The 25,694-nt window shown below is 44.5% G+C and overlaps 3 protein-coding genes across 7 annotated transcripts; all 3 read right to left on the bottom strand.

The window, feature by feature from the left end:
* Positions 1-1,364: 1,364 nt before the first annotated feature.
* On the bottom strand, positions 1,365-6,263 carry pde6gb (phosphodiesterase 6G, cGMP-specific, rod, gamma, paralog b). 2 transcript variants are annotated; one of them, XM_046377997.1, is made up of 4 exons: positions 6,062-6,263; positions 1,804-1,934; positions 1,685-1,725; positions 1,365-1,591 (listed from the first exon to the last, which is right to left on the bottom strand). In XM_046377997.1, the coding sequence occupies exons 1-4, from the start codon at positions 6,074-6,076 to the stop codon at positions 1,515-1,517; spliced, it is 264 nt and encodes an 87-aa protein (XP_046233953.1). In that variant the 5' UTR covers positions 6,077-6,263; the 3' UTR covers positions 1,365-1,514. The 2 variants fall into 2 exon arrangements, with proteins under 2 accessions (XP_046233953.1, XP_046233952.1); XM_046377996.1 differs by lacking the exon at positions 6,062-6,263 and having other exon boundaries at positions 1,804-2,317.
* A 115-nt stretch (positions 6,264-6,378) lies between these two features.
* Positions 6,379-8,380, bottom strand: oxld1 (oxidoreductase-like domain containing 1). The gene is made up of 2 exons (XM_046377994.1): positions 8,165-8,380; positions 6,379-7,693 (listed from the first exon to the last, which is right to left on the bottom strand). The coding sequence occupies exons 1-2, from the start codon at positions 8,213-8,215 to the stop codon at positions 7,307-7,309; spliced, it is 438 nt and encodes a 145-aa protein (XP_046233950.1). The 5' UTR covers positions 8,216-8,380; the 3' UTR covers positions 6,379-7,306.
* Positions 8,381-16,540: 8,160 nt separating this feature from the next.
* gprc5c (G protein-coupled receptor, class C, group 5, member C) lies at positions 16,541-24,383 on the bottom strand. 4 transcript variants are annotated; one of them, XM_046377310.1, is made up of 5 exons: positions 24,155-24,382; positions 21,414-22,451; positions 19,100-19,200; positions 18,315-18,446; positions 16,541-17,556 (listed from the first exon to the last, which is right to left on the bottom strand). In XM_046377310.1, the coding sequence occupies exons 2-5, from the start codon at positions 22,399-22,401 to the stop codon at positions 17,524-17,526; spliced, it is 1,254 nt and encodes a 417-aa protein (XP_046233266.1). In that variant the 5' UTR covers positions 22,402-22,451; positions 24,155-24,382; the 3' UTR covers positions 16,541-17,523. The 4 variants fall into 4 exon arrangements, with proteins under 4 accessions (XP_046233266.1, XP_046233268.1, XP_046233270.1 ...); XM_046377312.1 differs by having other exon boundaries at positions 18,311-18,446; positions 21,414-24,383; XM_046377314.1 differs by lacking the exon at positions 18,315-18,446 and having other exon boundaries at positions 21,414-24,383.
* Between the last annotated feature and the right edge of the window lie 1,311 nt (positions 24,384-25,694).

The raw sequence follows: 25,694 nt of genomic DNA, 5'->3' as shown, positions 1-25,694 counted from the left end.
CTAACCCTACTTTTTATGAAATGCTGTAAGTGATCAATATCAAACTACATCATCACTGAAGGAGCAATTATGATGACAATAAATAAGTCTCAATTTGTATTTTCCTCTTTTTATGTTTTATTTTTTTCCCTCATCCTGTAGAGAGGTCAAAGCTCCATTACACATCTGGTCACATCTGGGCGTGCACTAAAACATTCATCCCACTCTGTCACAGTCCAGCCACAGTAAACACAATCTGGAGACAAATCCACCAACTCTTCCATCAGCAGCTTTTTATCATCAGGGAGAAGGTATCAACTTCTTTGTTATTATCTTGTTGGTGTTTCAAAAGACGACATTAGGATTACAGAAATTATATCATAATCTGAAACACATTGATCTCATGTGTACAACAGATTAATGTGAGCTGAGGAGGGCAATTCTTCACTGTCTGAACATGAACAGAAGAGCAGATCAATGATGAGGACAGTGGACAGGAAACAAAGATGAAATCACAAACAAATAACTGAATGAATTATGGATGAAAGGTGAAGACAACGAGGAAAAAATTTGAAATCTACAAGATAACAACAAAAGAGAGCTAAATATTGAGCTTAAAAACACAAATATAAACACACAGGTTGTGTGAAAGTATGAGAAATAAACACGCACACATAAAATACATATATTCATATACATTAATATTGTACAAATAAGAAGAGATATGAAACTAATATCGACAGAGATGCTGTCAATCTAAGATTAACTGTCAGTGTTGTATTTTGCAAGGAAAGAATTCTGGTTTCCTGGACTTTATTCTCTGCTGACTTGGTTTTAAAGATTTGTTTTCCTAAAATGCATCAGACTTCCACATATTGTGATTGTAGAAAATTTGGGTGCAGTTAAAGGTTGGTCAGAACAGAGGGAACAGAGGGCCGCTGATTAACCTTATCCCACTGAAATGTTACGCTCAGCAATGGCAAGCTGGTGTCCAGTCTCTACAGAATTCAGGTTTTATATTTTAGAAGTTCGGCTTGGATGGACAAGCCTCTGAGATGGCAAAAGAGGCGCCGAAGCACATGAAGTGGGAACCCAGCCACTTCACGGGTTTGTCACTTAAACTCAATCTGAGGCTTCCTTGCTTGCGTAAGTTTCAGGTTTGTTGTCGGTGGGAAGAATAGAAACGAAGAGAAAAGGAGAGAAGCAGGAAAAGAGAAAATGGAGCTCAGAGTAACAGTGCTGATCTAGTGAAGATGTGAGACTCAAATCAAAAGATCCTAAAAACATGAGCAGATGTTGCGTTAGAGCTGCAGAATCAGAAGAAGAATCCTGTGAAAGACGACAGAGGTTTTGTTTTGTTTTTGTTTTTTTTGTGAGCTGTTTTTCACTTTTTCCATTTTTTGTGTTTGTTACAGGTTGCAGTTTGTTTGGAATAGTTCCATTTAAAGCTAGAAGATGGAGCCTGAGGCAGATGGTTTGAAGTGCATGGATGTGGCCTGTAATCCTCGGAGGACTGCAGGGAGACGAGGGAAGGCTCAGATGATGCCGTACTGGGCCAACTCGTGCAGCTCCAGGTGATTGAAGGCCTCCCAGGGGCAGATGACGGTGATGTCTGCCACAAAAGACACAGAAACGAGGTGATTTGGGCTGCTTCAGGTTGTACAGACTGACCTGAAATGCATTTTAAAACCTGAAGTCAACTCACCTGTGCCTAAGCCCTCCATTCCAGGGATATCATCACCAAATCTGCAAAGAAAATAGCAATTACAAACCATAATTCGGCATTATTTCTAATCCTCTATAGAAAAGTCGCTCGAGACATACCCCTGGATTCCCTTCTTTGGAGGCTTGCTCTTGAACTGGCGGGTCTGCCTCTGCTTGAACTTGGGTGGTCCCTTGCGTGGGGTGGCGGGGCCTCCGCTGACACGGGTGGCCGACTTGATCTCAGCTTTGGGCTCAAGATTCATTTTGAGCAGTTATGTTAGCTGTGTTCAGGCTCTTGGCTTTGGAGACACCTCTGCGAAGTGTAGTCGTCGTGATGATGTCTTTTCATTTAGCAAAACGAGAAAGACAGAAAGAGGAGGGAATGAGCCACTTTCCTCTGTCGGGTCGTGATCCAAGATGCTCACTTTAACCCAGAGTTTTGTGTAGCAGTTGGTCTGCAGCCTCCGTCACCTCTGTCTGACATTACAGGCTCTAATCTTCTTATCAATCTGACAAGCAGCAGCCAGGATTTACTCTCATATTTCTAAGAGACTGAATGTCTGAGATGCTACCTTACAGCATGTCCTGCCAGGATGACCCAATTTTCCCATAATCCCTGGCTCAAGTTAATAAGAACCCCCACACACACGTTTCAAGACAGCCCTCCACATGTAATCTCGTTAGGGCAAGGACAACACGGAAGACATGCTGAGCAGGCACTGAGGGTCTAAATGATCAATCCGCTCACTGTGTACTGATGACAATGACAGTCCTGAACACGTCTTAGTCATCAATGTGCTCACACTGCTGTAACGTTGTGTGTGAGTGTCTAACAAAGCCAAACTGTACAGACAAACTGTAGATACTGCAGCGTACAGTAGTTTTATATCAAAACATAACTACAAAAGTACTGACATGTGTTGTCTACGCGTGCTGGTTTGTCCACTTCCCGCTGTAAACTGTTTGATCTGATGACCATGATACATATTCACTCTAAAAATATTGTCAAAGCTCTAGAATTAAGATTCTGTATGTTGAAAAAGAGTTGTGTGTGTGTGTGTGTGTATGAGACAATATTTCCACATTACTGATGATTATTAATCAAAAATCTAGTTGTTTGTACAATACAGTCACAATATCACATTAAGGTATTTGGTCAAAAATGTTGCCATGTTGGACTTTGTCCTTCTCATCCAGTCCTGCTTGTCCGTCTTTGACCCAGCAGCATCAGCTTCAGTAATGGGACAGTTTTTAGTGCCAACCAAAATGTGTCAAAAATTCTTCTTTCAAAATGAAAACATTTTGTAGAACAAACGAATACACTGCAGGCCTTTTATCGTCCCAAACAGGCTGACATCACACTGTAAGTTTATTCTTGTTCAAGAACTGATTTCTTATTTCCTTCAAGATTTGTTTTCAGATTTTAGGAACAAGTCTTGTTTTGTGTGTTCTTGTATTTGTCTGATGTTTATTTGACCTCTTGAGATCTAAATCTCCTTTTCAAGCTAGGTCTGAATGGTAGCACCAAACGTTGTTGTCCTGATCTACACGTGTTCAGATCATTTCATCTCAACAGGAAACTGATATCCACTGACTTCCACGCAGCTCCGGAGTAGAAACGTCCCCGTCGTTCACATCTACCTTTCACTAAGTAAGTGAATGAAAGCGTCCGTGGTGGTTGTCTGTGGTGGTTGTCTGTGGCGGTTGTCTGTGGTGATGCGGTGCGTCTACTCACCGGCTGCTGGGTGAAGGACAGCCAGACGAGTGTGTGTGTGAGCGCAGCCCCGTGTGTCCAGCAGATGAGAGGAGTTCTATGCTGGGCTTGCTGTGAGGGCCAGTCGGTGCTTAGGGCCCCTCTTATATGCTGAGCCCCACAGGAGATTATGGACGCACCGCCTCCAACACCTCACATGTATGATCTACACATATCTAAGCATCCAAACTCCATTTTTAAGAAGTCGTGATGATGCAATGATGTAGTCTGCGTCATTATGTGGTTTAGATCTGTGGAATCATTTTAGATAAAAGTCCATTTCTAAAAAAAATGTATGGCCTGAAAGCTATTTCAGTAAATAAAATTTATTTTACAAGCTTTCCAATATGTACCCTTCATGATCAAAGGCTCTACAGAAAGAAAAACAGGATAAAAGTGTCTCATTTTGAGCTTTATCTTATCCTACTGTACTGTTTGGTTTCAGAAACTTCAAGAAAACACAAAGCAACACTGATGAAATCACTGATCTGAGACCTGAAGATATGTGAGATAATGCAGCCTGGAATATGTTGATGCAGATTAGGGATGCAGCAGGAAGCTTCCTGAAAGGCCGAGTATCCGACGCCTTTGTTATGCAATCGTCTCACCGTCTGCTTCAGGCAAAACCCTTCCATCCTCCATCCTGCAGGAGTCTCTTGGATCATCTCAATGCACATTTTGGTGTAAATCCCGGCAGTGAGAGTGCCACCCATTTGGCAGAACAATAATCCAACCCCAGCCTCCACACCTACAATCAATCACTAAACTAATCAGGATGTCTTCCTGGTTAATGTAGACACACATAAAACAGTAAAACAGTGTCTCAAAGGGATTTGATTAAGTGCTGCACTTGAAGTTGGAGTGGTTATGGAAAAAAAATAATTCGGCAAAGACTGAGATGTCTGATGCTTAACTTTGATGGAATTCTACTTTTCAAATAATTTCACCTTCATTTGTAGAGAAAACCTGCAGTGATGGCATTTATGTGTTTCTGTTTCAGTTTCTGTGTGTCTCTTCTTTAGGACATGTGCAGCGGGAGTGGCTCACTGTTGGACATCACTGCCCTGAGACCATGTGTCCATCCAGCCTCCTGATGACCCATAAGCTCTCAGCAGGAGGGTGCACGTGCCCAACTCTCTTTACACCACTAATGAGCACTCGACTGGCAAAGGTTTAACATCTGGCCGGTGTTTTAACTGATTATTAGACTGCAAAGAAAACACTTCTGTGTGGACACCACGGACACATGCTGGTTCAGTTTATGCTACTTTACAGAGTCCACTTGAAGAAAGACAAGCTACATGTCCCCTAGCTTGTTCTGGCGTGGGGGTCTCAAAAAACTGGAGGTACGTGGACACTCGCACAAAGCCTACGTGTCCGTCCTCTGATAACGTCATATACGTCACACGGATTCTGGTGGACCCTCACAGACATGTTAAGTATCAGTTTGGCCTAACTGTGGTCTCCTGCTTGGCAGACGTGGTCCCGGTGTGTCACAGCAGCACCGACCACCTCCACCTCCCAACAAGGAGGTCTCATGCATGCAATATGAAATGTGAATATGACGCGTACTGTAGAAACATTGATGTGATACACACGAAGTGTACGAAAATATCATCATTGCTCACAAGTGTCAGCTGGGCTGCTTACCGACAGACCTTTCAAATCAGAAAGGAACAGAAAGGACTTAATGATATCAATGATGGTTTTTATTTTATTTTTTTTAATTTACTTTATTAATCCCGAGCTGGGAAATTACTTCTCTGCATTTAACCCATCACTGATTGAAACATGCAGGAGCAGTGCATCAAGCACTCGGGGAGCTTATATTGGGGGTTAAGTTCCTTGCTCAAGGGCACATCAGCCAGCTAATGGAGGGGGCATTATCACTCCACCACACTCAAGTTTTTCCTGCCCGTCCAATGGGGGAATCGAACCATCAACCTTCTGATCACAAGCCGCTTCTCCAACCTCTACGCCATGGCTGCCTAGGCTGATATTTAGTCAAAACCCTCAATTGAACATCAATGGTTTAAAGGCCTTGGCATCATCTATGTGACATGTTAACTATCATCAGAAAACTGTAGCTCCTGTGATTTCGATAATATTTCGATTAACTGCAGGTACACGATCAGCCTCAGGTCACTGAGGTTGACCGCTTGACTCGTGATCAGACGGAGCTTCATGTTGGAAGAATCTTACCTGCTGGCATGACGCAAAGTAACACACGGCAGCGGTGGCCTCTGCACTAATCTGTCTGCAGTTCTTTCCACCACGTCAGAGTCATTGGGTACAGCGTTCTGTATATGATCGGGCTGTAATCCCCTGCATAACCCAGATCAAAGAATAACGGCAGACTGGAGCTGCCCATTGGCACCTCCGTAATCAGGACTATGTGCATCACTGTTACCAGACTACAGGTGACTCAGTCAGCGGCACCTCAGAAAGTGGACCTGTGGGATGTACAGGGACCAGACTCAGCTGACTGAAAGACGTCACGTTAACACCTGAACATGCTCTGCTTCTATTCTGACGAGATCCATCGGATTATTACTGCACGCAGCCTCCGTCTTTCATCAAAAGCAGCTGGAAATTTAACGGAACTTACATTTAGACAGTCCATACTGAACTTGTTTCCATACATTACTTTTGTTCATGTTTTTTAGGTTGAAAACATTGGTTTCTTTAGGCCAACCATGAATATAGTCCTGTTTTGTTCCAACACTTGTAACTGTTCCTGAAGAGGAGCTGGTCGAGCATGTTGGTAGAGCGAGTATGTTGGTACACAATGATGAAATGAAAAAGTTAAGAGAATCAGCCAAAATATCTGGTATTTATTTATATATTCTCATGAGAGCAGATAGACTGTTTTGTATGTGTGTCTGGCGCCCCCTCGTGGCTTCTCCTTGTACTGAAGCGATGTGGAGGAAAACTGCACTCAGTTTGTTCATCTTAGAAAGAGCATTTATTTAACAAATAGCTTTTAAACTTATGTTCCAAATACATAATTTAAATATGCACTTAAATATAACCAAGCAAATGACGTGCAAACTCACACGACTATACTTTTAACACTTCAGTTCAAATTTCAAACTCATAAATGTGCAAATGTGCTTGATGACTAAAGAAACACGACAGTGAATCAGTGTATTATACAGCTAATTGAATCAGGTAGTAAAAACATGAAGAAAATAAAAGTCAAAAGAAATCGTGGCTCTCATAAAGAGGCCCAAAGGCATTACATCTCACACACACCACTTCAATCACTACTGTGACGACACTCAGTCAAGACGTTTCAGGCTGACACTTAAAGAACAAGTCCAGTTTCTGCAGGTCTGGTTTCTGTTATCAGTGATAATCACATTGTGGAGTTTCACGAGCACCAAACTGTGGAGTTCACTTGTTCACAAGCAGTGATGGGCTGGGATTCGTGAAACACATGACTGTATAAAGCATATTACTACATGGGCAAAAACACAGTGTGTTTGCAAATGATCGCACTTTTTTGTTTGTTTTAAACACTGTCAAACTGTCTTGAATCCGTGGGGTGTCATAACTGATAGAAATGATGGACAAAGCTCTCACACAAATTGCAATAAACTGGAATTCTCCTCTAACAGCTGACATTTTCTGGATCAGGCAGTGTTGCTGGACTCCTGTCCTTACTTTTACTTGCTGACCTGTTAGTTGTCAGTTTTCCAAAATGTTTTGTAGACATGAACTGATGCACAGGAGGAAGAAGAACTGACAATGTGGAGATAACATCAGCGACTGCAGTGTGTCATAAAGTGCTTACACTCAGTCAGCGAAAGGCTATTACATAAGAACGCTCATAACACTTATTCCACGTCAACACAAGAACCAAACCAGTCACGTCTTTTTCAAGAGTCTGATCTCCATCTTCAGGTAGGATTTCAGGTTCTCATCGACGACGTTCTCCTCAATAGCTGCGAGCGCCCGGTCGCCTCCGTCGTGGTAGTACGCCAGCAGCTCTTCTGCGTGTTCGATCCACACACAGTTGTGACAGCCACTCATGCAGCAGTGGGTGGGAGCAGGCGGTGGACCCTGCTCAGGGGACCAGGTAGAGGTGGTGCGGCTGGGATCTGGTTCAGTGCACTCAGAGGAGTGAGTCAATGTGGAAGAAGCGGGTGATTGTGGTCCAGTGGAGAGCCAGCGGCTGTGCAGACTTCTCCTCCACGGCTGCAGAGGGCAGTGACAGAAGCGATGTCTCACGTGTAGCAGGGAGAGGATGCACAACTGGAAATAAAGAAACAAAACACGTAGGATATATCAATAATCATAAATGTTGCAAACAATTTGCTTCCGTCTTCTTGTATTCTACCTATCGAACATTAAGGACATAACACGGTCCAAGTCTGTGCTTCTCTTACATAACTACCACATCTGCTCGTATTTAACACGTAACTCAGTTAACTCGGTTGCCGGTAAGTCTACAACTTCAGGGGTTTGGCTCAAAGCTTGGCCATACTTCAGCGAGGAAGTACGTTAGCTTACATGTTACACATTAAAAATGACAGATAATGGATACACCCCGCTGTTAAATAGTGGAAACTAACTTTCTGTAGACATTACCAACAGGCGTGAATAAAGGCAAGGAAAGGTTGGGTCAAAGTCAAACTGTCAGATGCGCCGGTTGGACGTATGCTAGTTTGGTAACGTTAGCTTCTCTACCGTTAGCTCTGCGGTGCGGTTAGCTTAGCCACAAACCTTTTGTAAAGACACTGACGACTTCGCCACGTTCACACTCAAACCCAGCATCGTCGGAGAACGAAGAAAGTCTGGTTATGTGTCCGAATAAGTCGTTTTCTCTGAAATGTACATGTCATAACTGCTTCCTCCCGGACGTTGCAGCCACGGCTTTACATCCTTAGCAAGTTAGCTGCGTCATTTCACATTTTCCTGAACTACGACCTTTGTGTGTGGTTGTAAACAAAAACACTGATTGGCCGACAGTACAAAATGTGACCAATCACGTAACAGTTTTTCTAAATTAAACCAATGAAAATCCTAGAATAGTTTCTGGGCGGTTCCCAAAATATGAAATGTACTTTCAATCTCTGTCCAGCAGGTGTCAGTATTTCACTTGTATGTCAAATAGACGCAACAGAAGTTGTGTACATACAGTTGTGGTCTTTCAATAAAGCTCATATAAATATGACATCAAGCTATGAGTTACAGTGAGGAGGAGGAGGAGGAGGAACGCCATATAAATTAAATTAAAGGAACATCTATTAGGGAATTTCTTGGATATGAGTACTATAATCTGCATTATGTAGCTTTTTTATCCTCTGATTATCAGTTTTTGCTGGTAGTCAGAAGTCACTGTAACTTAGCTTCATCTTTATTTTGTACTGTTGCCATGCACCACTTAACAGCACAGCTATTTGCAGTGAATTAGCCTGTTTGCAGCTAGGAGACTGCTTGTGCCTTGTCAGGTCTGTGTCATCATTCGCTGAGACCCAGCAACAGGTTTTCCATTGAGCTACACAGACCAACATGACAATCAGTGCCTGTTTATAGTGTGTTTCCTTTAAAATCTAAAGGCTTGTGTTACTCATTTTATCCTAACAATTACCTCTTCTTGTTCCGCACTACTGTTAGTTCCCATTCAAACAAAAGCAGCAGTGAAGAGAAGAGTCTCCATTCAATGTCCTTTGTCATTTGTCATGTTCTAGCCTTGACTGGGGCCAAAATCAGAAGCAAGAGTAGAGGACAGAGTCACATGACTGACTTGGACTCAAGTCAATTTTAAGTAAAGACAAATTCCAGCACAGCAGAGTCTGTCTGCTGTGGTCCAAAAGACTGATGTAAACATGTAGAACATCCAGCACCAAGACACACCTGACTGCTTTGCTTCTACATGTTCTGAAGTTTATTTTACCCTTTTTCTCCAACAGTTTCCCTGTTTCAACTTTTTCATGAACGCTGACTTGTTTTGGACTTGAAACACAACTCTTAGGATATGAGACTGTAGATTTACTTGTGATTTGTAAAACACGGCACCCACCCATGTTTCCCATGCACCTGCACTGAAGCACGGAGTCATATTTACAGAAGGCTGCATGACATCAGCAGAAACCATCATTAAAGGCTCAAAAATGTTTTCTTCTCAAGGTACTTTTGCTGACCTACATTTTGAGATTACCTGCATTGAAAGAGTCTTACAGCTATAGTAAAGCAGATTTGGTCAGTGAAACGGCTCCTTTATGCTCACATGCAAAACCCTTGTATATGCAGCTTTCCTCTGTGTGACTATGGTTCAGAGATTCCATACCATAACCTGCCAGTTGCTTGACTATTTGAACCATTCGCTGGTGCATGAAGAGGTGTGTGTGTGTGTGTGTGTTTAGCATGTGGAAGAGAAGGAGTGTGAATCTTTGGTCCCCACAGGCCTCAGTGTTTGCAAGCCACATCCATGGTAACATGATGTGGAAACACAGCAGCTGCTCGGTCTGCCGTGAGATACCAGGTGTGTGGTGGGGCATGTTGTCTCACCGGAGGCCCAGATCACAATGTGACTTTATTCCAGGGAGAGGTACTCCCTCAGTCACGCTTCATAGAAACTCAGACCTCTATTCAAACACATAAAGCCAGCCACAGTTAAAAGGCTGCTGATATTATTCCGAAAGAAGAGACGGATCACAAATAATCTCTGAAGAGTAACAAATACAAGATAGCAGAGCACACACACAGTCGAATGAGTTTTAATGTTCTCAGTGATTTGCTCTTTAATGGTTATCATAATAGATTCTGTTCTGCAGTCATTTGTGCCTGATGGCTCATATTCCACCCTAAATGCAAGAAGGACGTTTTGCTTTCTTTACGGATTAACACCATAATGTGGACATAATAAAGCTGAATGTGTGGTTCAGTCCTGTCGATGACACTGAGGTTTGCTGCAGGGACTGACACTAACACAAGCACAGGCATCAAGAAGAGGCTGCGTTCATGTCCAATGTGATTTAACAGAGCTCTTAGTTAAGATGATCCAGAAGTGTGTGGTATCAGCTTGTGTGTTTCAGCTCAGAGGATCTCCTAAGCACGTCAGGTATGTGAGCATTGAGGGGGCTGAGGGGTCCTGCTGCCAGATTTTCCTCACATCAGTCCCCTTGTGGCCCCGTTGCTGGATTTGGTTTCTCTCAACACCTTTGGCCTGGGAAATCCTGGAGCTCTGCTTTACCTTCTGCAGACGTTTCCTGAAGGGCCCTTTGCTTGCAGAAGGAAGCAAAGATCGATCAAGTCAGGCTCTTGACAAATACTTACAGAAAGGAGGCTCAGGGGACAGAGGCTATATTTTAATACAGATACTTATGAAACGTTTCACACGGCCCAGTGGATCCCAAAGTGCAGCCTGAGGACTCCCTCAGCCTCTGAAGGGAATTCCTGGAGGCCTTATAAATACACACAAAATCACAAAGACAATATTGTAATTGGAAAGCCACCAATTTTATCAGTAGCTTTATAGTATAGTGTGTACAGTTACAGAGCTTTGCTTGTAGTCATACATGAAGTTAAATTCTCAGCTCCAACATCTCAAACTGTTGCTCTTGGTGTTTTCGAGCAGTTTGCACTGCGGGAATCTTTATGTTAAAAAAGCTGACCCTGACATGAACAGCCGACAGCTTTGCTGTGCCTGCAGCCATTCTGCATGAGAAGGATTAGCTTCATCGCTGATAATCCCGGTGAAACCCTGCATGCACAAAAGGCCTGCCAGTGTTTGTTACAACGTTGTGCTGACCCACTATATATGGGAAAGATTTCCCAGGAATGCAACCCAAACAAAGATAAAAAATAGAATTTTAGAAATGCTTCAGTGTATAACAACAGTGGCATGAGCTGGTTATGACCTCTAATGAGAGGTTAAAGGTCTCTCCTGGGAGGTTGACCCTCTGGGTTGTGCACAGTTTATCTGGGCTCATGCGCCTCTGATACAGTCGTGCTGCCTATGAAGAAGTGTTTTCTCCCTGCAGCTGTGTCAACAGTCAGGACAAACAGGGAAAAGTAACCCCACTTAATGTGCTGCAATGGCCCAGCGATGTGTTTCTGATAATTAAGTGTCTCTTCTGTTTGTGGACCTGCAAGGATGAGCTCAAAACCTGACAGCATGTGTTGAAAAGGTGGCAGGAAGGTGTTGTGCTGCTCAGGTGTCCTTCCTCAAGGTGCTCCTGGTTGACTCACAGCTCCAGCTTTGTCCTGAGCGAACAAAGACCACACTGTTCACTTTCCCGGAGAGGCCGGCGGCTGCACCACTGCCCCAAAATGACAAGTCGTTAACACACCTCAACAGGTAACTCTTCAGCATCGACATAAACATGTTTGTGTATGTGTGAGGACCCTGAGACAGGAGACTGGATGTTTACTCAAACCATTTTTTCCTTAGAAACAGGAAACTTGAATTGTGGTTACATTTGTGCAGCGACAGCCCTTTTTCACTGAAGACATTTTGATGTGTCACAGCAGGGGGGTGCGGGTGCACACGATAAAATGAATGAAGGCTGAATTCCATTTATCTGCTTCTGTTTCAGAGTCCTGCTATTGTGCTTGCTGGCTCACACTGTCAGTGTCAACGTCATTAGCAACATTAGTGTGCTGTCGAATCAGAACGTCTGCTGTGAAACTCAACGTTTCCTGCTTTGTTTTGTCTTTCTTGGTGCTTCTCCTCTTAATGTCGGCAGATCTCAGACATTGAGCCATTTTTTCTGCAAATACACCCAAGAAAAGCTTTTATCCTCTTATGAATTTAACATTTTAAAACACAATAGCTGTCATACGATGATACTTTACTTTTGTGTGCTCTTCTCCATTTCCTGCTTTGTGAACATGGACGTGGCAAGTTTTCCTTTTTGTTTGTAGGATTAGTATTTACTACTCAGTCCCTCAAATCTGTGTAATAATAAACCGTAACCTGAAGAACTCCAGTGAAAATAGACTTTATGTGCTGTGTACAATTGCCTGTACTTGTTTCCTGTGTATTTATTCTTTTGAATGCACATTTGAATGCACATACATCTTTGGAGGATGGCGTCCTACAGTGAATGTGCTGCTGAAAAACCATTTGCTGATGTGAGTTAGTTTTCCTCCTGCACAGTTATGGTATGTTCTCAGTCTCAGCGGCTGATGATTCTAATGACCTTCATAATACAGCAAAGGTTTTCCCTCAGTGGACGTGCAAGGCAAACAACGGAGAGAGTCGTCAGAGAATGAGCCCGATTAAACTCAAACAAGCAGGACACGGTTTCACATAAAACTACCAAGGCGTCAGTGGACAGCGGACAGCAGTGGTTTTGGTCAAATTCAAATCAAATTCATTCAAATGATGGCTTTGCAAATAGTTCAAATTTCTTCTGATTATTCAAGGAAGCAACATCAGAAGAGAAATGCACACTTTAATGGTGGTTTTATGAACATATCTTTGAGGAGGTGCACATCAGCGCTGGCAGCTACAAATGTGGGCTCTTTGTGTTGAAACGTATCTGTGTTGTAAATTCAGCTTCAAAGAAAACGTTTCTACATTATTTTGTATGTGAACATTACATGACAACTCGTCCGTGTGTCTAGTTTATCTTGGATACGAGATGTTTGGTTCTGCTCACCTCTGGTCTCCCAGCCAAACTGTTGTGTGTTTACCCAGTGAGTAAATCATTCTTTAGTTTGCTGCCGAGGTCACATGAAGGTCTGCTGTGGTTGAGTAAGTGCAGATGAAATGTCTCGAATGTGTGCCGTGTTTCTGTCATGTACGTTCTGGTATTCTGACCAATCAGTGGCCTTGGATGTTAACACCTCAGTCACTAAACACCTTCGCTGCTCCGTTCAGTAGCTCTGCATGCTAACAGCAGGACGGAAAGCCGTTAATGAGCAAGATGCAGTTTACTTTCTGCAATCGTTTGAATAGTTTCAACATAATGTGGAGAAGCAGAAAAGCTGAAGGCTGTAAATGTGTGCTCTGGCTCCTGGTGGGAACTCGTCGGTGGCTGCAGTTTGCTGAGAGCGAGGCGGGCAGGGTTTGGGTGGGAGGGGGGCTGCTAACTGGGAGGGAGGTGGGAGTTATTTTGGAGACACAGAGGTGCTTTGACTCGGGCTGTTAAGTGCCAGAGCTCTGGGCTCAGCTATGGCTGCCAACTATGCTGGGCTGAGTTTATCAGTCAGTGCCTTACTGGGATAAACAAAAGGCAAAGCAAAATGAAGTCATGGAAATTTACTCTGGTGCTACAAGGTTTGGGGCAGCAGTACTTTAAAGCTGCATTAGCAAATATGTTTATATCAACATTGGATCAAATGATTACAGATGTAGCGCAGAAGGAGCCGCTCCCAGCGACGCCCCGTAACCACTCATTTCTGAAGTTCACCTTAACTCTTTTATTTGTGTCTTGTGTCTTTCAGCTCATCCTTTTCGTTTTATGTTGGATTGCTTTGCTTCAGTCTCAGCACTCTCATCCGCCTCGTTTCCAGCAGCAGCAAGCAGCTGTTAGTGAAAAAGCATCAGAAACAATCAGGAAATACATGTACTGTATATTTGTTTACTTTTATGTCTTAAACTCACATCTTACATTTCACATTTTAGATGATAGTTGTGTACTTTTACTGAAAGCTAATGCTGAATGTAGGACAGGTGATGAAGTTTTTTTTACAGTGTGTTACTGCAGTACATGTGACTACTTCTATTGGTATCTGAATTAGTCGTCTGCCTTTGTGTTGCACTGTGTGGAAAGTGCGTCTCGTCTCGCCATGTGACCCTGACGTTCATACTGGGCAAACAGCAAGTCTTCGTCCACCTTATGTCCTCCGTGTGGACAGAACCTGAGAGCCACTTAAGGATACCGAAGGCTCCACTGCAGCTTCCTCCCTGTTCAGATGATTCCTTGTTTATGTGTGTGTGTCACTAATTGGACGAAGTGCTCGGTGTCTCAGATACCGTTGTTATCAGCAGGATGCAGCCGCTGGTTTCTCGCACCAATTAGCGCGCAGTGCGACGCCTCTCACACTCCTGACACTGCGGTTCCAGGAAGCTGTGCTACCTTCCATCTTCCCCTGGACACACGGCCTCATCCTCCCATCAGCACATCCAATAGCCCTGCAGCTTTTTTCAGACTGTGCTGTGCGCCACAGTCCTACACCATCAAATATTTTAATTCTGAATGAACAAAAGGAAGGTGGAAACGTATTATCAACAAAAGTTTTCACACATTTGATATCACATTCATACAGTAAACTGACTTTTGATCACAGCTGATGTTTTGCAGTAAGCGTGAGGAGCTAGTTGCTTAAAAGTAATCTAAACCAGGCCTACAATACAAAGCTGCATGTCCTGTTTAGACCCTGCAAACCTTACGTAATATATCAGCCCCGGTCGTGCTGCCCTCAGTGGAACACAAAGAGGGCAGAGCTTTAAGGAGATCCTTTCACTGGACATAAAAGGTGAAAAAGACAAAACATTTTATTGTATATTCTGTTTATCTCCTTTTGTGTCTTATCAGGCCTGCAGCAGTGGTTTAGTAGAATTTCTACTGCTCAGCCTATCATGTAAAAGTGAGAGTCACCGATTAAACATATATGTGACAGGAGGGCTTGCGGAGCCTAAAATAGATCTGGGATGTGGCCTTGGATCACCTCCTCAGGAGACTTGGAGGTTATCAGGCCACAGCAGTTGGATCGCTTATAAATCACAGCCCAACCTCTTAACCACAGCAGCAAGCAGCATGAGCCAGTTCAGTCAACACACACAAGATCCGAGCAGAGGGGAGGTGGAGTCGACGTCTGTGTGTGTGTGTGTGTGTGTGTGTGCGATCCGTGTCCAAAGATTACATAAGGTCTCAGCTACATTAATATTGTGCGTAACTGCAGGGAACTGAGTGCCTCTCACTGGTCAAATAAAATCAAGTTAAATACTTACAACATGTTTAGAAAATTATTCCTCCAGATTTCAGATTTAGAGGTTTCTTGCACTAGTCTGAACAAATGGATCTTGAGCTGCTTTCAGATTTTCAGAAGTTCCTGTCTGGATCCATGAACTACCAGCAAACCCTGACCTGCAGTAGATCTCAGACGCATGCAGGTGACTTTCAACTGGATTCTGAACTTGATGGGGGCACAGCTGAGAGCAATTAAAATCATTGTCTCATGATCCTCTTGGAGGACCACTTGTACTTCCTGAAGCAGGAGAAAGAGTGACAGAATGATGAAGACGGGACGATGGCTGCTTCCTGCCAGCTGTACACAAACACCAGAGTCAGCCTGCTGTCTGTCCTCACTGCTGCCTTTGACAGGCTGTGAGTTCAGTTCAGTTCAATTCAGTTTGTTTATATAGCGCCAATTCACAACAAAAGTAATCTCATGACACTTTCCAACTAGAGCAGGTCTAGATCAAACTCTTTAATTAAATTGTAATATAGAGAGGCCAACTTTCCCCCTTATGGGAATTATTATTATATATTTTCCCTCATGAGTTATGGGCCTGGACTGCTGGACATTTTATTGGCTGAGATGACGCACAGACGCTGGACTCCACTGAGTAAACAAGCACCTTCTGAGGCAGCTTGATGGTAAGAACCTGGATGCACTTCCTCAAAACACAACATGGCATCAATGCCCTTCGGTCAGACACTCAACACACTGCGGTGTGGGAACTGAAACCGTGATCGATAATTCCCGTCTCCCCCGATGACCTTGGTGAATTCAGTTATTTGAGAATGCCAGTGAGGCTGGATCAATAAATCAGTTTGCACGGTTTGATGAACATGATTGAATTTACTCTCAGGTAACACCAGACGTCCAGCCAGTAACCAAACAGCCGCAGCACGTCCTCCTCTAAGAACTACAGTCATGTCGTCACGGAATTAATTGTTTGGTGATTGGCTACTTACATAAATGTAATAAATATTAGAATTTTAAGGAGCGTGTGCCAACAGTCCTCAGGCTCTCTTTGTGTTCTTGTTTAGAGGTTGTTCAAACAAGAGTCTCCAGAATCGGTTTTTGTTCAAAGAGCAGCACAGGCGGTCCACAGCGTATTTCCTGTCCCTCCCTCTGCACTCCTGCACTCATCATCCCACACTCACAGAACATCTGGATTAGAAAACACACCATTCATAACATCACAAGTGAATCTTTATTTGCTGTACATGAATCACACAGTGGCGGCGATCTGGGCAATCAGAACATGTGAATAAATGAAGATGACGTCGTTATGAGCAGCTGACGTTCCGTCTCTCTGGTCCAATCAGATTGTGTCGTGGGCGGGACACCGAGTGAGACCACAGAGATGTGTCCACAGACAGGGAGGACGCCGCATCAGAGCCGAAGCAGCACATTTTTAAATGAATCTATCCCTATTATAAATAGCATTAAATACACATATTCATACAAAGTTTTCATGCAGCGAGGAGCCACTGACACGTCAACAACGCATTTGCATTAATTCAACACCAACTACTTAATTTTGCGTGTGCACTTTGCGTGTGGTCATTAACAGTATTCACAATCCAGGCACAAAAATACATACCTACTCATGTAATTAAACCCAACTGTGCATAATATTTATTAATATAAGTGAATGCAGTCCCTCTAGGTGTTTTTTCCAGCCTGTGTCGCCTTCATGCCAAACTGAGTGAGGGATGTTCACTGGTGTCTGTTTGGTGTGTGTACATGTGAATATCATACCGGGCCAAAGTCAGCCCCAACCTTTGGTTTCACTATTCTCTTCAGACAGTTTTTGCGCCATCAGCACCGTCACTCTTCATCTGTGTGATTGGGTCCAGCAGGGAGCCCACAGTGAAACAACACTCACTGCAAAAAGTCTTTGTTCTGCAGCAAAGCCGTAGCTTCATCCCCTCGCTTTGACCTCCAGATGAAGCTCTGTGCTGTCTGATACCCAATGGCACAAGGGAATTCAGTCAAAAGAAGGTTTGGCTGTTTTCCATGAGGGGTGATGACCCAGCCCCCACATGTCAGAACTGAGGGTTCCTCTTAGAACCAGCTTAGGGAACCGTAACAGCAAACATACAGTCAGCGGGTGCGAATGACAAGACGCGAACTGAAGTCATTGTGGCTGGGTGCTGGGAGCCTCAGTGTGGTCACCACCGGGACGTCCTATGTGGACCGTTCCCCTGCAGGAGAACAGAGACATGGAGTCAAACACCCACACGCTGAGATGTCTCTGGAGGTTTGACAGAAAGACGGCAGCTTTAGTCAGCCTGGATTCACAGCAGTCACAGGATGGAGCACACGGTTACTCTCAGCCACTTTATCTGAGCCTCTGAAGTCTCAGTATAATCAGTAGCATCTATTCTAATTTTTGCTGTATTTTGGCAACACTGATCTCCAACAGGGGAATTTAGATTAAGAAGCAGAACAAGAAACAGCCTGGGATAAGAACTACTTAGCAATGTGCCAAATGAAATAGCAACAAACATTTTGGGAATGGCAAATTACTAAATTTAATCATGAAAATGACTCCAAATGGAATCGAAAATGATTACAGCTGCCAGCCTCAGATTCTGAAGGTACGTTTTTAGAGAAAAAACTTAACTATAAGGGCAAAAAAGACACAAATCACGTCGGATAAACGCCACCATTTTCACCAACATATTTCTTGAATTTCAGTAAGAGAAAACATGTGCAGAGTTCGACCAGCATATTGAACAGGCAAAGTGAAAGACACAAGGCCTTGAGAGCTCCACGAGGTAAGAAAAAAAGGTCCAGACAAAGAAGTGATTCATAGTCAACCTGTAGAAGAAGTTGCTATGGATACAGCAGGCGCTGAGAAGTCGACATGCACAGCAGCAGGGGAATAGAAAAGCATGTGGAGGTAAGCAGGTGACAGGAAAGTGAAGGAGAGGCGTCGAGGGCTCAGGGTACGACCTACGCTATTTCCGTTTGTCTGAGTGTGTGCACTGTTCCCGATCTCGGTGTGTGTGGAGGGGGTGCTGCTCCCGCTGTTGGCTGCAGAGTTGGTGGAAGCTCTGGGAATGACCATGTCAAAGGAGTCCGGCGGGTGCTGCGTGGAGTCAGAACACGGCCCGTGACAAAGACATCAAAGAAATGAGCGAGCGGATGAGTCTGTCAAACCAAAAACCTCCACAGAGTGCTCAGGCTGAGTCCCTGTCCCAGCATGGCTTGACTTCGGCATCCTGGGGGGCAATCACATCCTACATGGTGCATTACCTGTCCCCGTTACTGTGACTATGTCCGTCAAGCTCACCTTTTAGCATGACAATGGTGGCAGAGTTCAAAAGTCTAGTTAATTTGTAAACAGCTGGACTTTCACATAGAAGGAAACAAAAGGAGACTGAAATGTCAACTGTTGCTGGCAGATTCAAGTTATTGTGCATAACTGATATCAGATACAGCTATGCTATAATTAGCTGAATGAGTAAGATCGTCTCTGTTTTTAAATTGTTAACATAAATTGGCACATCTAAATTGTATTTGATGATTTGAATGGAACAAAAGTTTTCTTTCACAATAGTCTCACAAACGGCTTGAATGTTGTCAGAGTTACCATCAAGGTAACATTCATTTTAATAATAACTGGCCGACCACAGGATTCCTGTGAATGAGTCTGCTGGGAAGCAGCTATTCATTTGCCTCGACACCAGGACATATTTAAATATGTGTTTCTGCAGGCAAACCATGTGGGTGCACACTCACGTTTCCCACGGCTTTGCTGATGAGAGCCAGCTCGGTGGGCTGGTAGACTGAACTGCGCAGCTGACCGGTGTATCCGCTGTATGGAGACACCGGCTTGGATCCTGAATGGACAGACAGAGACAACAAACGTAATTATTCTGTCAGCCAACGAGCCAATTGTGTGACATCTTCAGGCCTCTTAAGTGCTATTGCTCCCCAGAAACCATCTCTCAAATCTTTATTTTACAACCACTTAAGATACAGAGAGCCGAATGACCTTCATGCACTTTCCTTCATCTTGTTCGTGCTGATGTGTCCTGTTGAAACGCCCTGGAGAGAAGGACGTGAGAGATGACTTTGTCACACTTTGTGTGACACAACAAATATTTTCCCTTGGATGAGACTGTTGCCACACCTCGGTTGCCGTGGAGACAGTGCAAACACAAGGCGTGATGTTTCCGGTGGGACTCAGAGTCAGAGCGGGAGTGTTTGTGTGTGATATGGTGATTAGACATGCAGTTAGATACTAGACACTCATTAACAGGAATGACTCACTGCCTGAGAAACGGTGTGCAGACGCTGACTGAATTCTCCTGTCCTGACGACAGTTATTGACCAGTCGTGGTTCACAATACAATAAGGTGAGTTAGAAGTTCACTGAAGGATGAAGTGACATGTTGCTCTGTGTCAGAGACCCACATCCAAGCATTTTACATTCAGCCAGCATTTAACATCCACCAACAACTGAAAACAGGCTGTCAACAACACAAAAATGATGACAGTCCCTCTCTAGTGTCAGTGTTTGGTTTGTCCATTCTGGGCTACTGTAGAGACAAGGCAGGCGGACTCTGTGGAAGAGGACCTGCTTCCTCTATAAATATAAAAGACTCATTCAAAGGTAGAATTAATATTAGATTTCTGCCCACCTTCATGTGAGAAAGAGGGGAAAAGAACAAATAAAAAAAAATTCATAAAATTTCATAGCACAGCAGTGTATTTTTACCCCTGAAATGAAGAGAAAATGTTTAATCTCACAGAGTGGAAACAATTACAAATAAATACACTAAACCAGTGAAAAACACTCCAGCACTTTAGCAGCAACGCAGGACTCATCATCTGTGATTATCCAGCGACTCCACCAACAGCCCTGACGATCGGCTGTGAGGACAAACTGCAGGACTTAACGTTCTGATCTTGTTGGCTTTTTACTGCAACATCAGATCCTGTTCGGCTCACGATAAGCATATCAAATTCTGTGGCTTCATCACGCAGATACAAAACAACCTTTTGAGGACATTTTACTGCCGCATAGTCCGTCTGTTCTGAAGTTTTTGTGGGCTTGAAAATCTCATCTCTACAAGGTCACCCTGTATATTCTATGATAAGTAATTGTAATCCAGTCAGTGCAGGACAGAGTGTACAATTCATTGTTCCCAGGTAGTCACCGAACAAACAGAGGGTCAAAAAATATGACACAACAGCCGGATGGCATTTTAATGAGTGTCCAGTTTGACTTAGTGTGATATGTAGTCACATGCATAGTGAATATACTTTAGTTATTACCTCACAAACAAACTGAAATGTTACCAGTTTGTCAACCAGGCAAATATTTGATTTACATGGAAGAGTAGGCTTGGAAACGTCTTCCTGCCAAATGAAAAAGTGGACCTTTGTGTAAGACTGGACACGTCACACCTGAGAAAATAAAGGATGGCGTGTCTCATTGCTACATTACATAAGCATTAACATAAAGGGGCAGCATATCAACAGGACAACCACTAACTACTCCTAACTGGACCTGCTGCTAGCGGGTTCCCTCAGTTAACCGTGCAGTTAGCGGTCGTATTAGATGTCCCGGCCCGGATTTCACCTCTGGTCAGCTCTGGCCTGCCAGGAGCCAAACGTGGCAAGAAAACCACCTCTGTGCCACTGGACTGAGGCCAGACTGGACACTCCAATTACTCATTATCACCTGTTGAGCTACAAACTTGTATCAAGAGACAGGATGGGTCAAGGCTAAGTGGTTCGCATGCTAACTTCAGTAGATATCTGTGACACACAATGCATCAATGTGTGTGCCAAGAGGCATGAAAGTCACCAAAAAAGAGGTACATATCCTACCAGTACGTTCTACTCTGAGCAGTGTGTGTGTGTGTATCAGCATCTTCCTCTGTAAAGGAACAAGCCTGCAAACCTTTCAGAGCTACATTTCAAGTCCACAGGTGCCGAGAGTTGGACAGACTGATTTGCATTGACATGCAAAACAATCCAGTTTCTCCTGCAACACAGAGAGTTTGGGGTTAAATACAAGCTGAAGTTGTTAATACTGACTGACCTTGGTTGGGTTCGTCCATAGAGAAGGCCTTGTTTTCCATGAACATGTTCTGGGAGCTCTGTTCCTTCAGGATCGTCTCGTAACCGACTCCTAGATTCGGGTATAGATCTTCCCCAAAACCTTGCTGGCTTTCATCATCACTGGTCAAAGAGCAGACTTGAGGAATGGTGTAGAGGATGAGGAACACCCATGCGTTCGCCACCAAGGCGATGGCCAAGGTGGGGTCATCCCATGTAGGCCCTCCATGCTTCTCGTTCCCATAGACATACATGACGATCCATGCCACCCAAATACCCACAGAGAACAAGCTGGTTACAAGGATCCAGGCGCCTTCCATCTTCCACTGTTTGTGTTTTCCTGCCATGATGGCCAGACTTGCAACCACCACAGCCAGGATCAGGGTCATCACGTAGATCAGTGCCATGACAAAGTCCTCATTGGCGATGTTGCAAGGAGTAGAGGTGGCCCTGCTGACTTCTGCGGTGGCATTGAGTGGCCCTTGTGGGTGGCGCACGACTGTGATGATCAGCCACTCTGTGTTGATGACCACCTCCACGAGCCACAGCCCCACCGCCGCCAGACATAAGACCCAAGCCCGGGGTCCGCTGTTACGCCTGACGAGGATGTTCAGCCTCACACACTGCATCAGGAGGCAAGCGAAGCAGCCGCCAAACAGCACCCCGAAGAGGAACCTCCGTGAAGCACAGGTGGAGAAGTCCTTTCCCACGATGAAGGCGAAGGTCAGGCAGAAGAGGCCGGTGGTGCAGACCAAGAAGCAGGCGTGGAGGGCCACTGAGCTCTTGCGGTTCTTGCTTTGTGTGAAGGGCACGCTGGCTAACACTGAGATGAAAAGCACAAAGGAGAAGACGATGCCAGCCGCCGCGAAGGCCTCCAGCACGATACCCCAAACGACGCTGAGGTCACACAGGTTGTAATAGAGTGAGTCCACGTTAGGGCCGCAACCCTGAGGGGTGAAGTTGGCGGCCATGGGCACTGGGAGAGAGTTCAGTTTGAGCTGTTCTGGGATTCTGACAGCACCTGTTCAGATGGGCAAACAGGTAGAGTCTGAGAAAGGTCTGCTGTGGACAGAGCTTAACAAAGACTCAAATACGTCACCAGCGCTTGAATAGGATACTTTAGTCTACACCCAATTAAGCAAATATTCCACTTTCATGAGTCAATATACACACAGATACAATGTAATGATGTTTACATAGAAAATGTCATACAAAGTGACTTAACTGTTATTCAGAATCAGAAAGCTTCATCCAAGACCTCAGCAGTCACCAAAATATCAGAGGAATGTCAAACCTCAACGACGGTGTTAATCATTAATGGAATCTGTTAACAAATGCTGTTTCTGTACTTTGTGATTACACCTGAATCGATGAGGTGAAAGAGCATTGAACCTAAGGTGCAGTGGGAGGAAGTGCAGTTTTAACATTTCCAATGTGAATAATACACAAACAAATGGCTGTGCCTTTTACACAACATACACTTTGTCTGCTTTGTGAATAAAGATGTCCACAGTCTCAGTCTTGTCTTTCTGCTGCGTCTGGCTGGTCCTCTTTGTCCCCGTCAGATCTAATTACACTGAACAGAGGACGGTCTCTGAGCTGAATCGATAGACGTGTGGTGGCCGACGTTCAGCCTTTCAAACCTCTGTGACTCAATCAGACGTCAACCTTTTCTGTCTCTCCATGTGTCCAGCTGCTGTCAAGCTGAGAAACAGCCTGTGGTGACACTGACTGTACGGTTTTAACGCACTCATTCGGCTTCATTTTCACCCTCCGTTACCATGGCGAGCTCAAGGACCAACTGTTTTATTGTCAACATGTCAGCACAAGGCAGATTTTCAGTACAGTGTGAACAGGAAAAAGACAAGAAGAAGAAACAAGGCAGCAGTTGGGCTTTAATAAAACACAGCATAAATCATGAAGAGCAGACCAAAGACTCCCAGCTGGATCTCCATCTGATTACTTCTTGTTTTCATTTACATGGAAAATGAAACCTCTGATTCCTACAGTCAAGATCCAAACACATCAGTAGACTAACAATCACACTCCTCGGTTGGAGGACTCGGACTTCTTGACCTTGGACACAGCAGTTTGGAAGTAAACAATCTCAGCACATGGTCCATTAAGCAGCTACTGTGGAGCTTTCAGTCATATCACCTGATCTTCATTACAGTTGTGTTGTTAATAGCAGTATTGAAATGCCTTTCTGCCCAAAATAAAGTATTGAACTCTTTCCTCCACTGTGTGAAAACCCAGCAATATACTGCAAACTGAAACAATAAGTGACCAGTCCTAAAATAAGATAAAATCTAATGTGTTGTTCGCCTTGAGCATCCAGATGGGTCTTTGAACGCAACATAATACATTCAAAGAGTCCGCAGCCCAAATTAGCCTCAGGTCGTCATAATCACGCAGCCACATCACCAAACATAAAAGCCACATTCACTCCAACAAACATTCTGCAATTTAATCCTCTTCATTGTGTCCACTCTAACATTCAGGCTGATTTAGGTATTTTATGCATCTAAAACTTTTTCACGCTTTAACCTGCCCGTAAGACCCGCACAAAGTGTTTAAGATCCCCAAAGAGCCACACTCCCTCTGCCCCTTCATAAAACAACAAAGACACCACAAAGTGAAGTTAAGTTTGAGTTTACTGTCACTTAAAGTAGCTCATATTTTGAATGAATGAACACCGAGGTGAGATGTTGAATGTGAACATACCTCTGCATGTACAGAATAAAAGAGCAGAACGACCTGCAGGCTTCACCTCCGCGCTGAAACGCTCCCTTCAGTTTGGACTCTCAGGTAGCACACAGCTCACCTCCACCGAAACGTGACAGTGAACGTTTGAGTCTTTAAGAGGCGATTTTCCAACGAGCTGACTGCTGTGATGCTCCGTCCCCGCCTGTCTCTCAGCCCCCGCCTGTCTCTCAGTCCCCGCCTGTCTCTCAGTCTCTGCCTCCCCTCCTGTCTCTCAGTCCCCGCCTGTCTCTCAGTCTCTGCCTCCCCTCCTGTCTCCCCGCCTGTCTCTCAGTCCCTGTCTCTCAGTCTCTGCCTCCCCGCCTGTCTCTCAGTCCCTGTCTCTCAGTCTCTGCCTCCCCGCCTGTCTCTCAGTCCCTGTCTCTCAGTCTCTGCCTCCCCTCCTGTCTCCCCGCCTGTCTCTCAGTCCCTGTCTCTCAGTCTCTGCCTCCCCGCCTGTCTCTCAGTCCCTGTCTCTCAGTCTCTGCCTCCCCTCCTGTCTCCCCGCCTGTCTCTCAGTCCCCGCCTGTCTCTCAGTCCCTGTCTCTCAGTCTCTGTCTCCCCGCCTGTCTCTCAGTCCCTGTCTCTCAGTCCCCTCCTGCCTCCCCTCCTGTCTCTCAGTCCCCGCCTGTCTCTCAGTCTCTGCCTCCCCTCCTGTCTCTCAGTCTCTGCCTCCTTCTCGCGCACACTCACGAGTTTTCTCACAGTATCTGACAGCAAACCTACTTACCAAAATACTTATATCCAAAATACAAGTACTCGTATTTGTATTGTTTGCACTGAAGGTGTTTATCAGTACACGCAGTGTACACACAGACCGCAGTACCGCCGGTGTACTACAGTATGCGTGCAGTGTGTGTGGTGTGTGGGGACATCTAGTGGTGAAACGTGTGAACTCCAGCAGCAGTTCGCGGAGGTTCAGCTGCGTGAGGGTGGCAGCAAAGTACAACAGACTCCAATACTCACAGATGGGAAGTAGCTCAGTACATTTACTCAGGTACTGTGGGTACTCAGGTACTGTTCTTCAGTATTTCCATGTAATATACTCCGACTCCACTACTTCTAAGTGTAAAATACTGTACCTTTTACTTCACCACGTCTGTCTGACAGATTACATTTTGCGTCCCCTTCCTGTCCCGTAAAAATCGAGTATGTCCAGATGTGTTTGTGATAAATTGAATGATAAAGTGTTTCTTTATGTGTCCGGACCTCCAATAAGTTTAATTTTCCTTATTTTTCTCATAACCGAACGATATGCAGCTTTGTTATTGGTGTAAAATCTTTGCTTCCTGAAGTCTGTCTTTGTGTGTCTTCAGTTGTCTCTAAATTCACGTTGTGACAGAACAAGTGAAGATGCTGCTGCGTTTGAGGTCCTGGTCACTGATTAAAGGACGAGGGAGCACCCAGATGAGCTCCTCCGCCTCTTCGTGTTCCTCCAGTTTACTCTCACTCACGTGTTGCCCAAGAGCTGATTTTTCCCGCTTCATTTCCCTCAGCGAGGCCACTGGCTGATGGAGAGGAC

This window comes from Scatophagus argus, chromosome 21, assembly GCF_020382885.2.
Source record: "Scatophagus argus isolate fScaArg1 chromosome 21, fScaArg1.pri, whole genome shotgun sequence".
Taxonomy (NCBI): domain Eukaryota; kingdom Metazoa; phylum Chordata; class Actinopteri; family Scatophagidae; genus Scatophagus; species Scatophagus argus.
The sequence above is the reverse complement of the archived record's forward strand: the minus strand, read 5'-3'. Positions and strand labels throughout refer to the sequence as shown.

What these genes read in the sequence shown, in the direction of transcription:
- pde6gb (XM_046377997.1), bottom strand. An exon ending in CCAAAGAAGGGAATCCAGGG is followed by an intron (nt 1,726 to 1,803) that starts GTATGTCTCGAG and finishes TTTTCTTTGCAG; the next exon opens with ATTTGGTGATGATATCCCTG. An exon ending in AATGGAGGGCTTAGGCACAG is followed by an intron (nt 1,592 to 1,684) that starts GTGAGTTGACTT and finishes CTTTTGTGGCAG; the next exon opens with ACATCACCGTCATCTGCCCC.
- oxld1 (XM_046377994.1), bottom strand. Translation starts at nt 8,215, where the DNA reads ATGCTGGGTTTGAGTGTGAACGTGGCGAAGTCGTCAGTGTCTTTACAA. An exon ending in CGTCAGTGTCTTTACAAAAG is followed by an intron (nt 7,694 to 8,164) that starts GTTTGTGGCTAA and finishes CTTTATTTCCAG; the next exon opens with TTGTGCATCCTCTCCCTGCT.
- gprc5c (XM_046377310.1), bottom strand. Translation starts at nt 22,401, where the DNA reads ATGGCCGCCAACTTCACCCCTCAGGGTTGCGGCCCTAACGTGGACTCA. An exon ending in TCAGCAAAGCCGTGGGAAAC is followed by an intron (nt 18,447 to 19,099) that starts GTGAGTGTGCAC and finishes GACTCCACGCAG; the next exon opens with CACCCGCCGGACTCCTTTGA. An exon ending in CTCAGACAAACGGAAATAGC is followed by an intron (nt 17,557 to 18,314) that starts GTAGGTCGTACC and finishes GTTCTCCTGCAG; the next exon opens with GGGAACGGTCCACATAGGAC.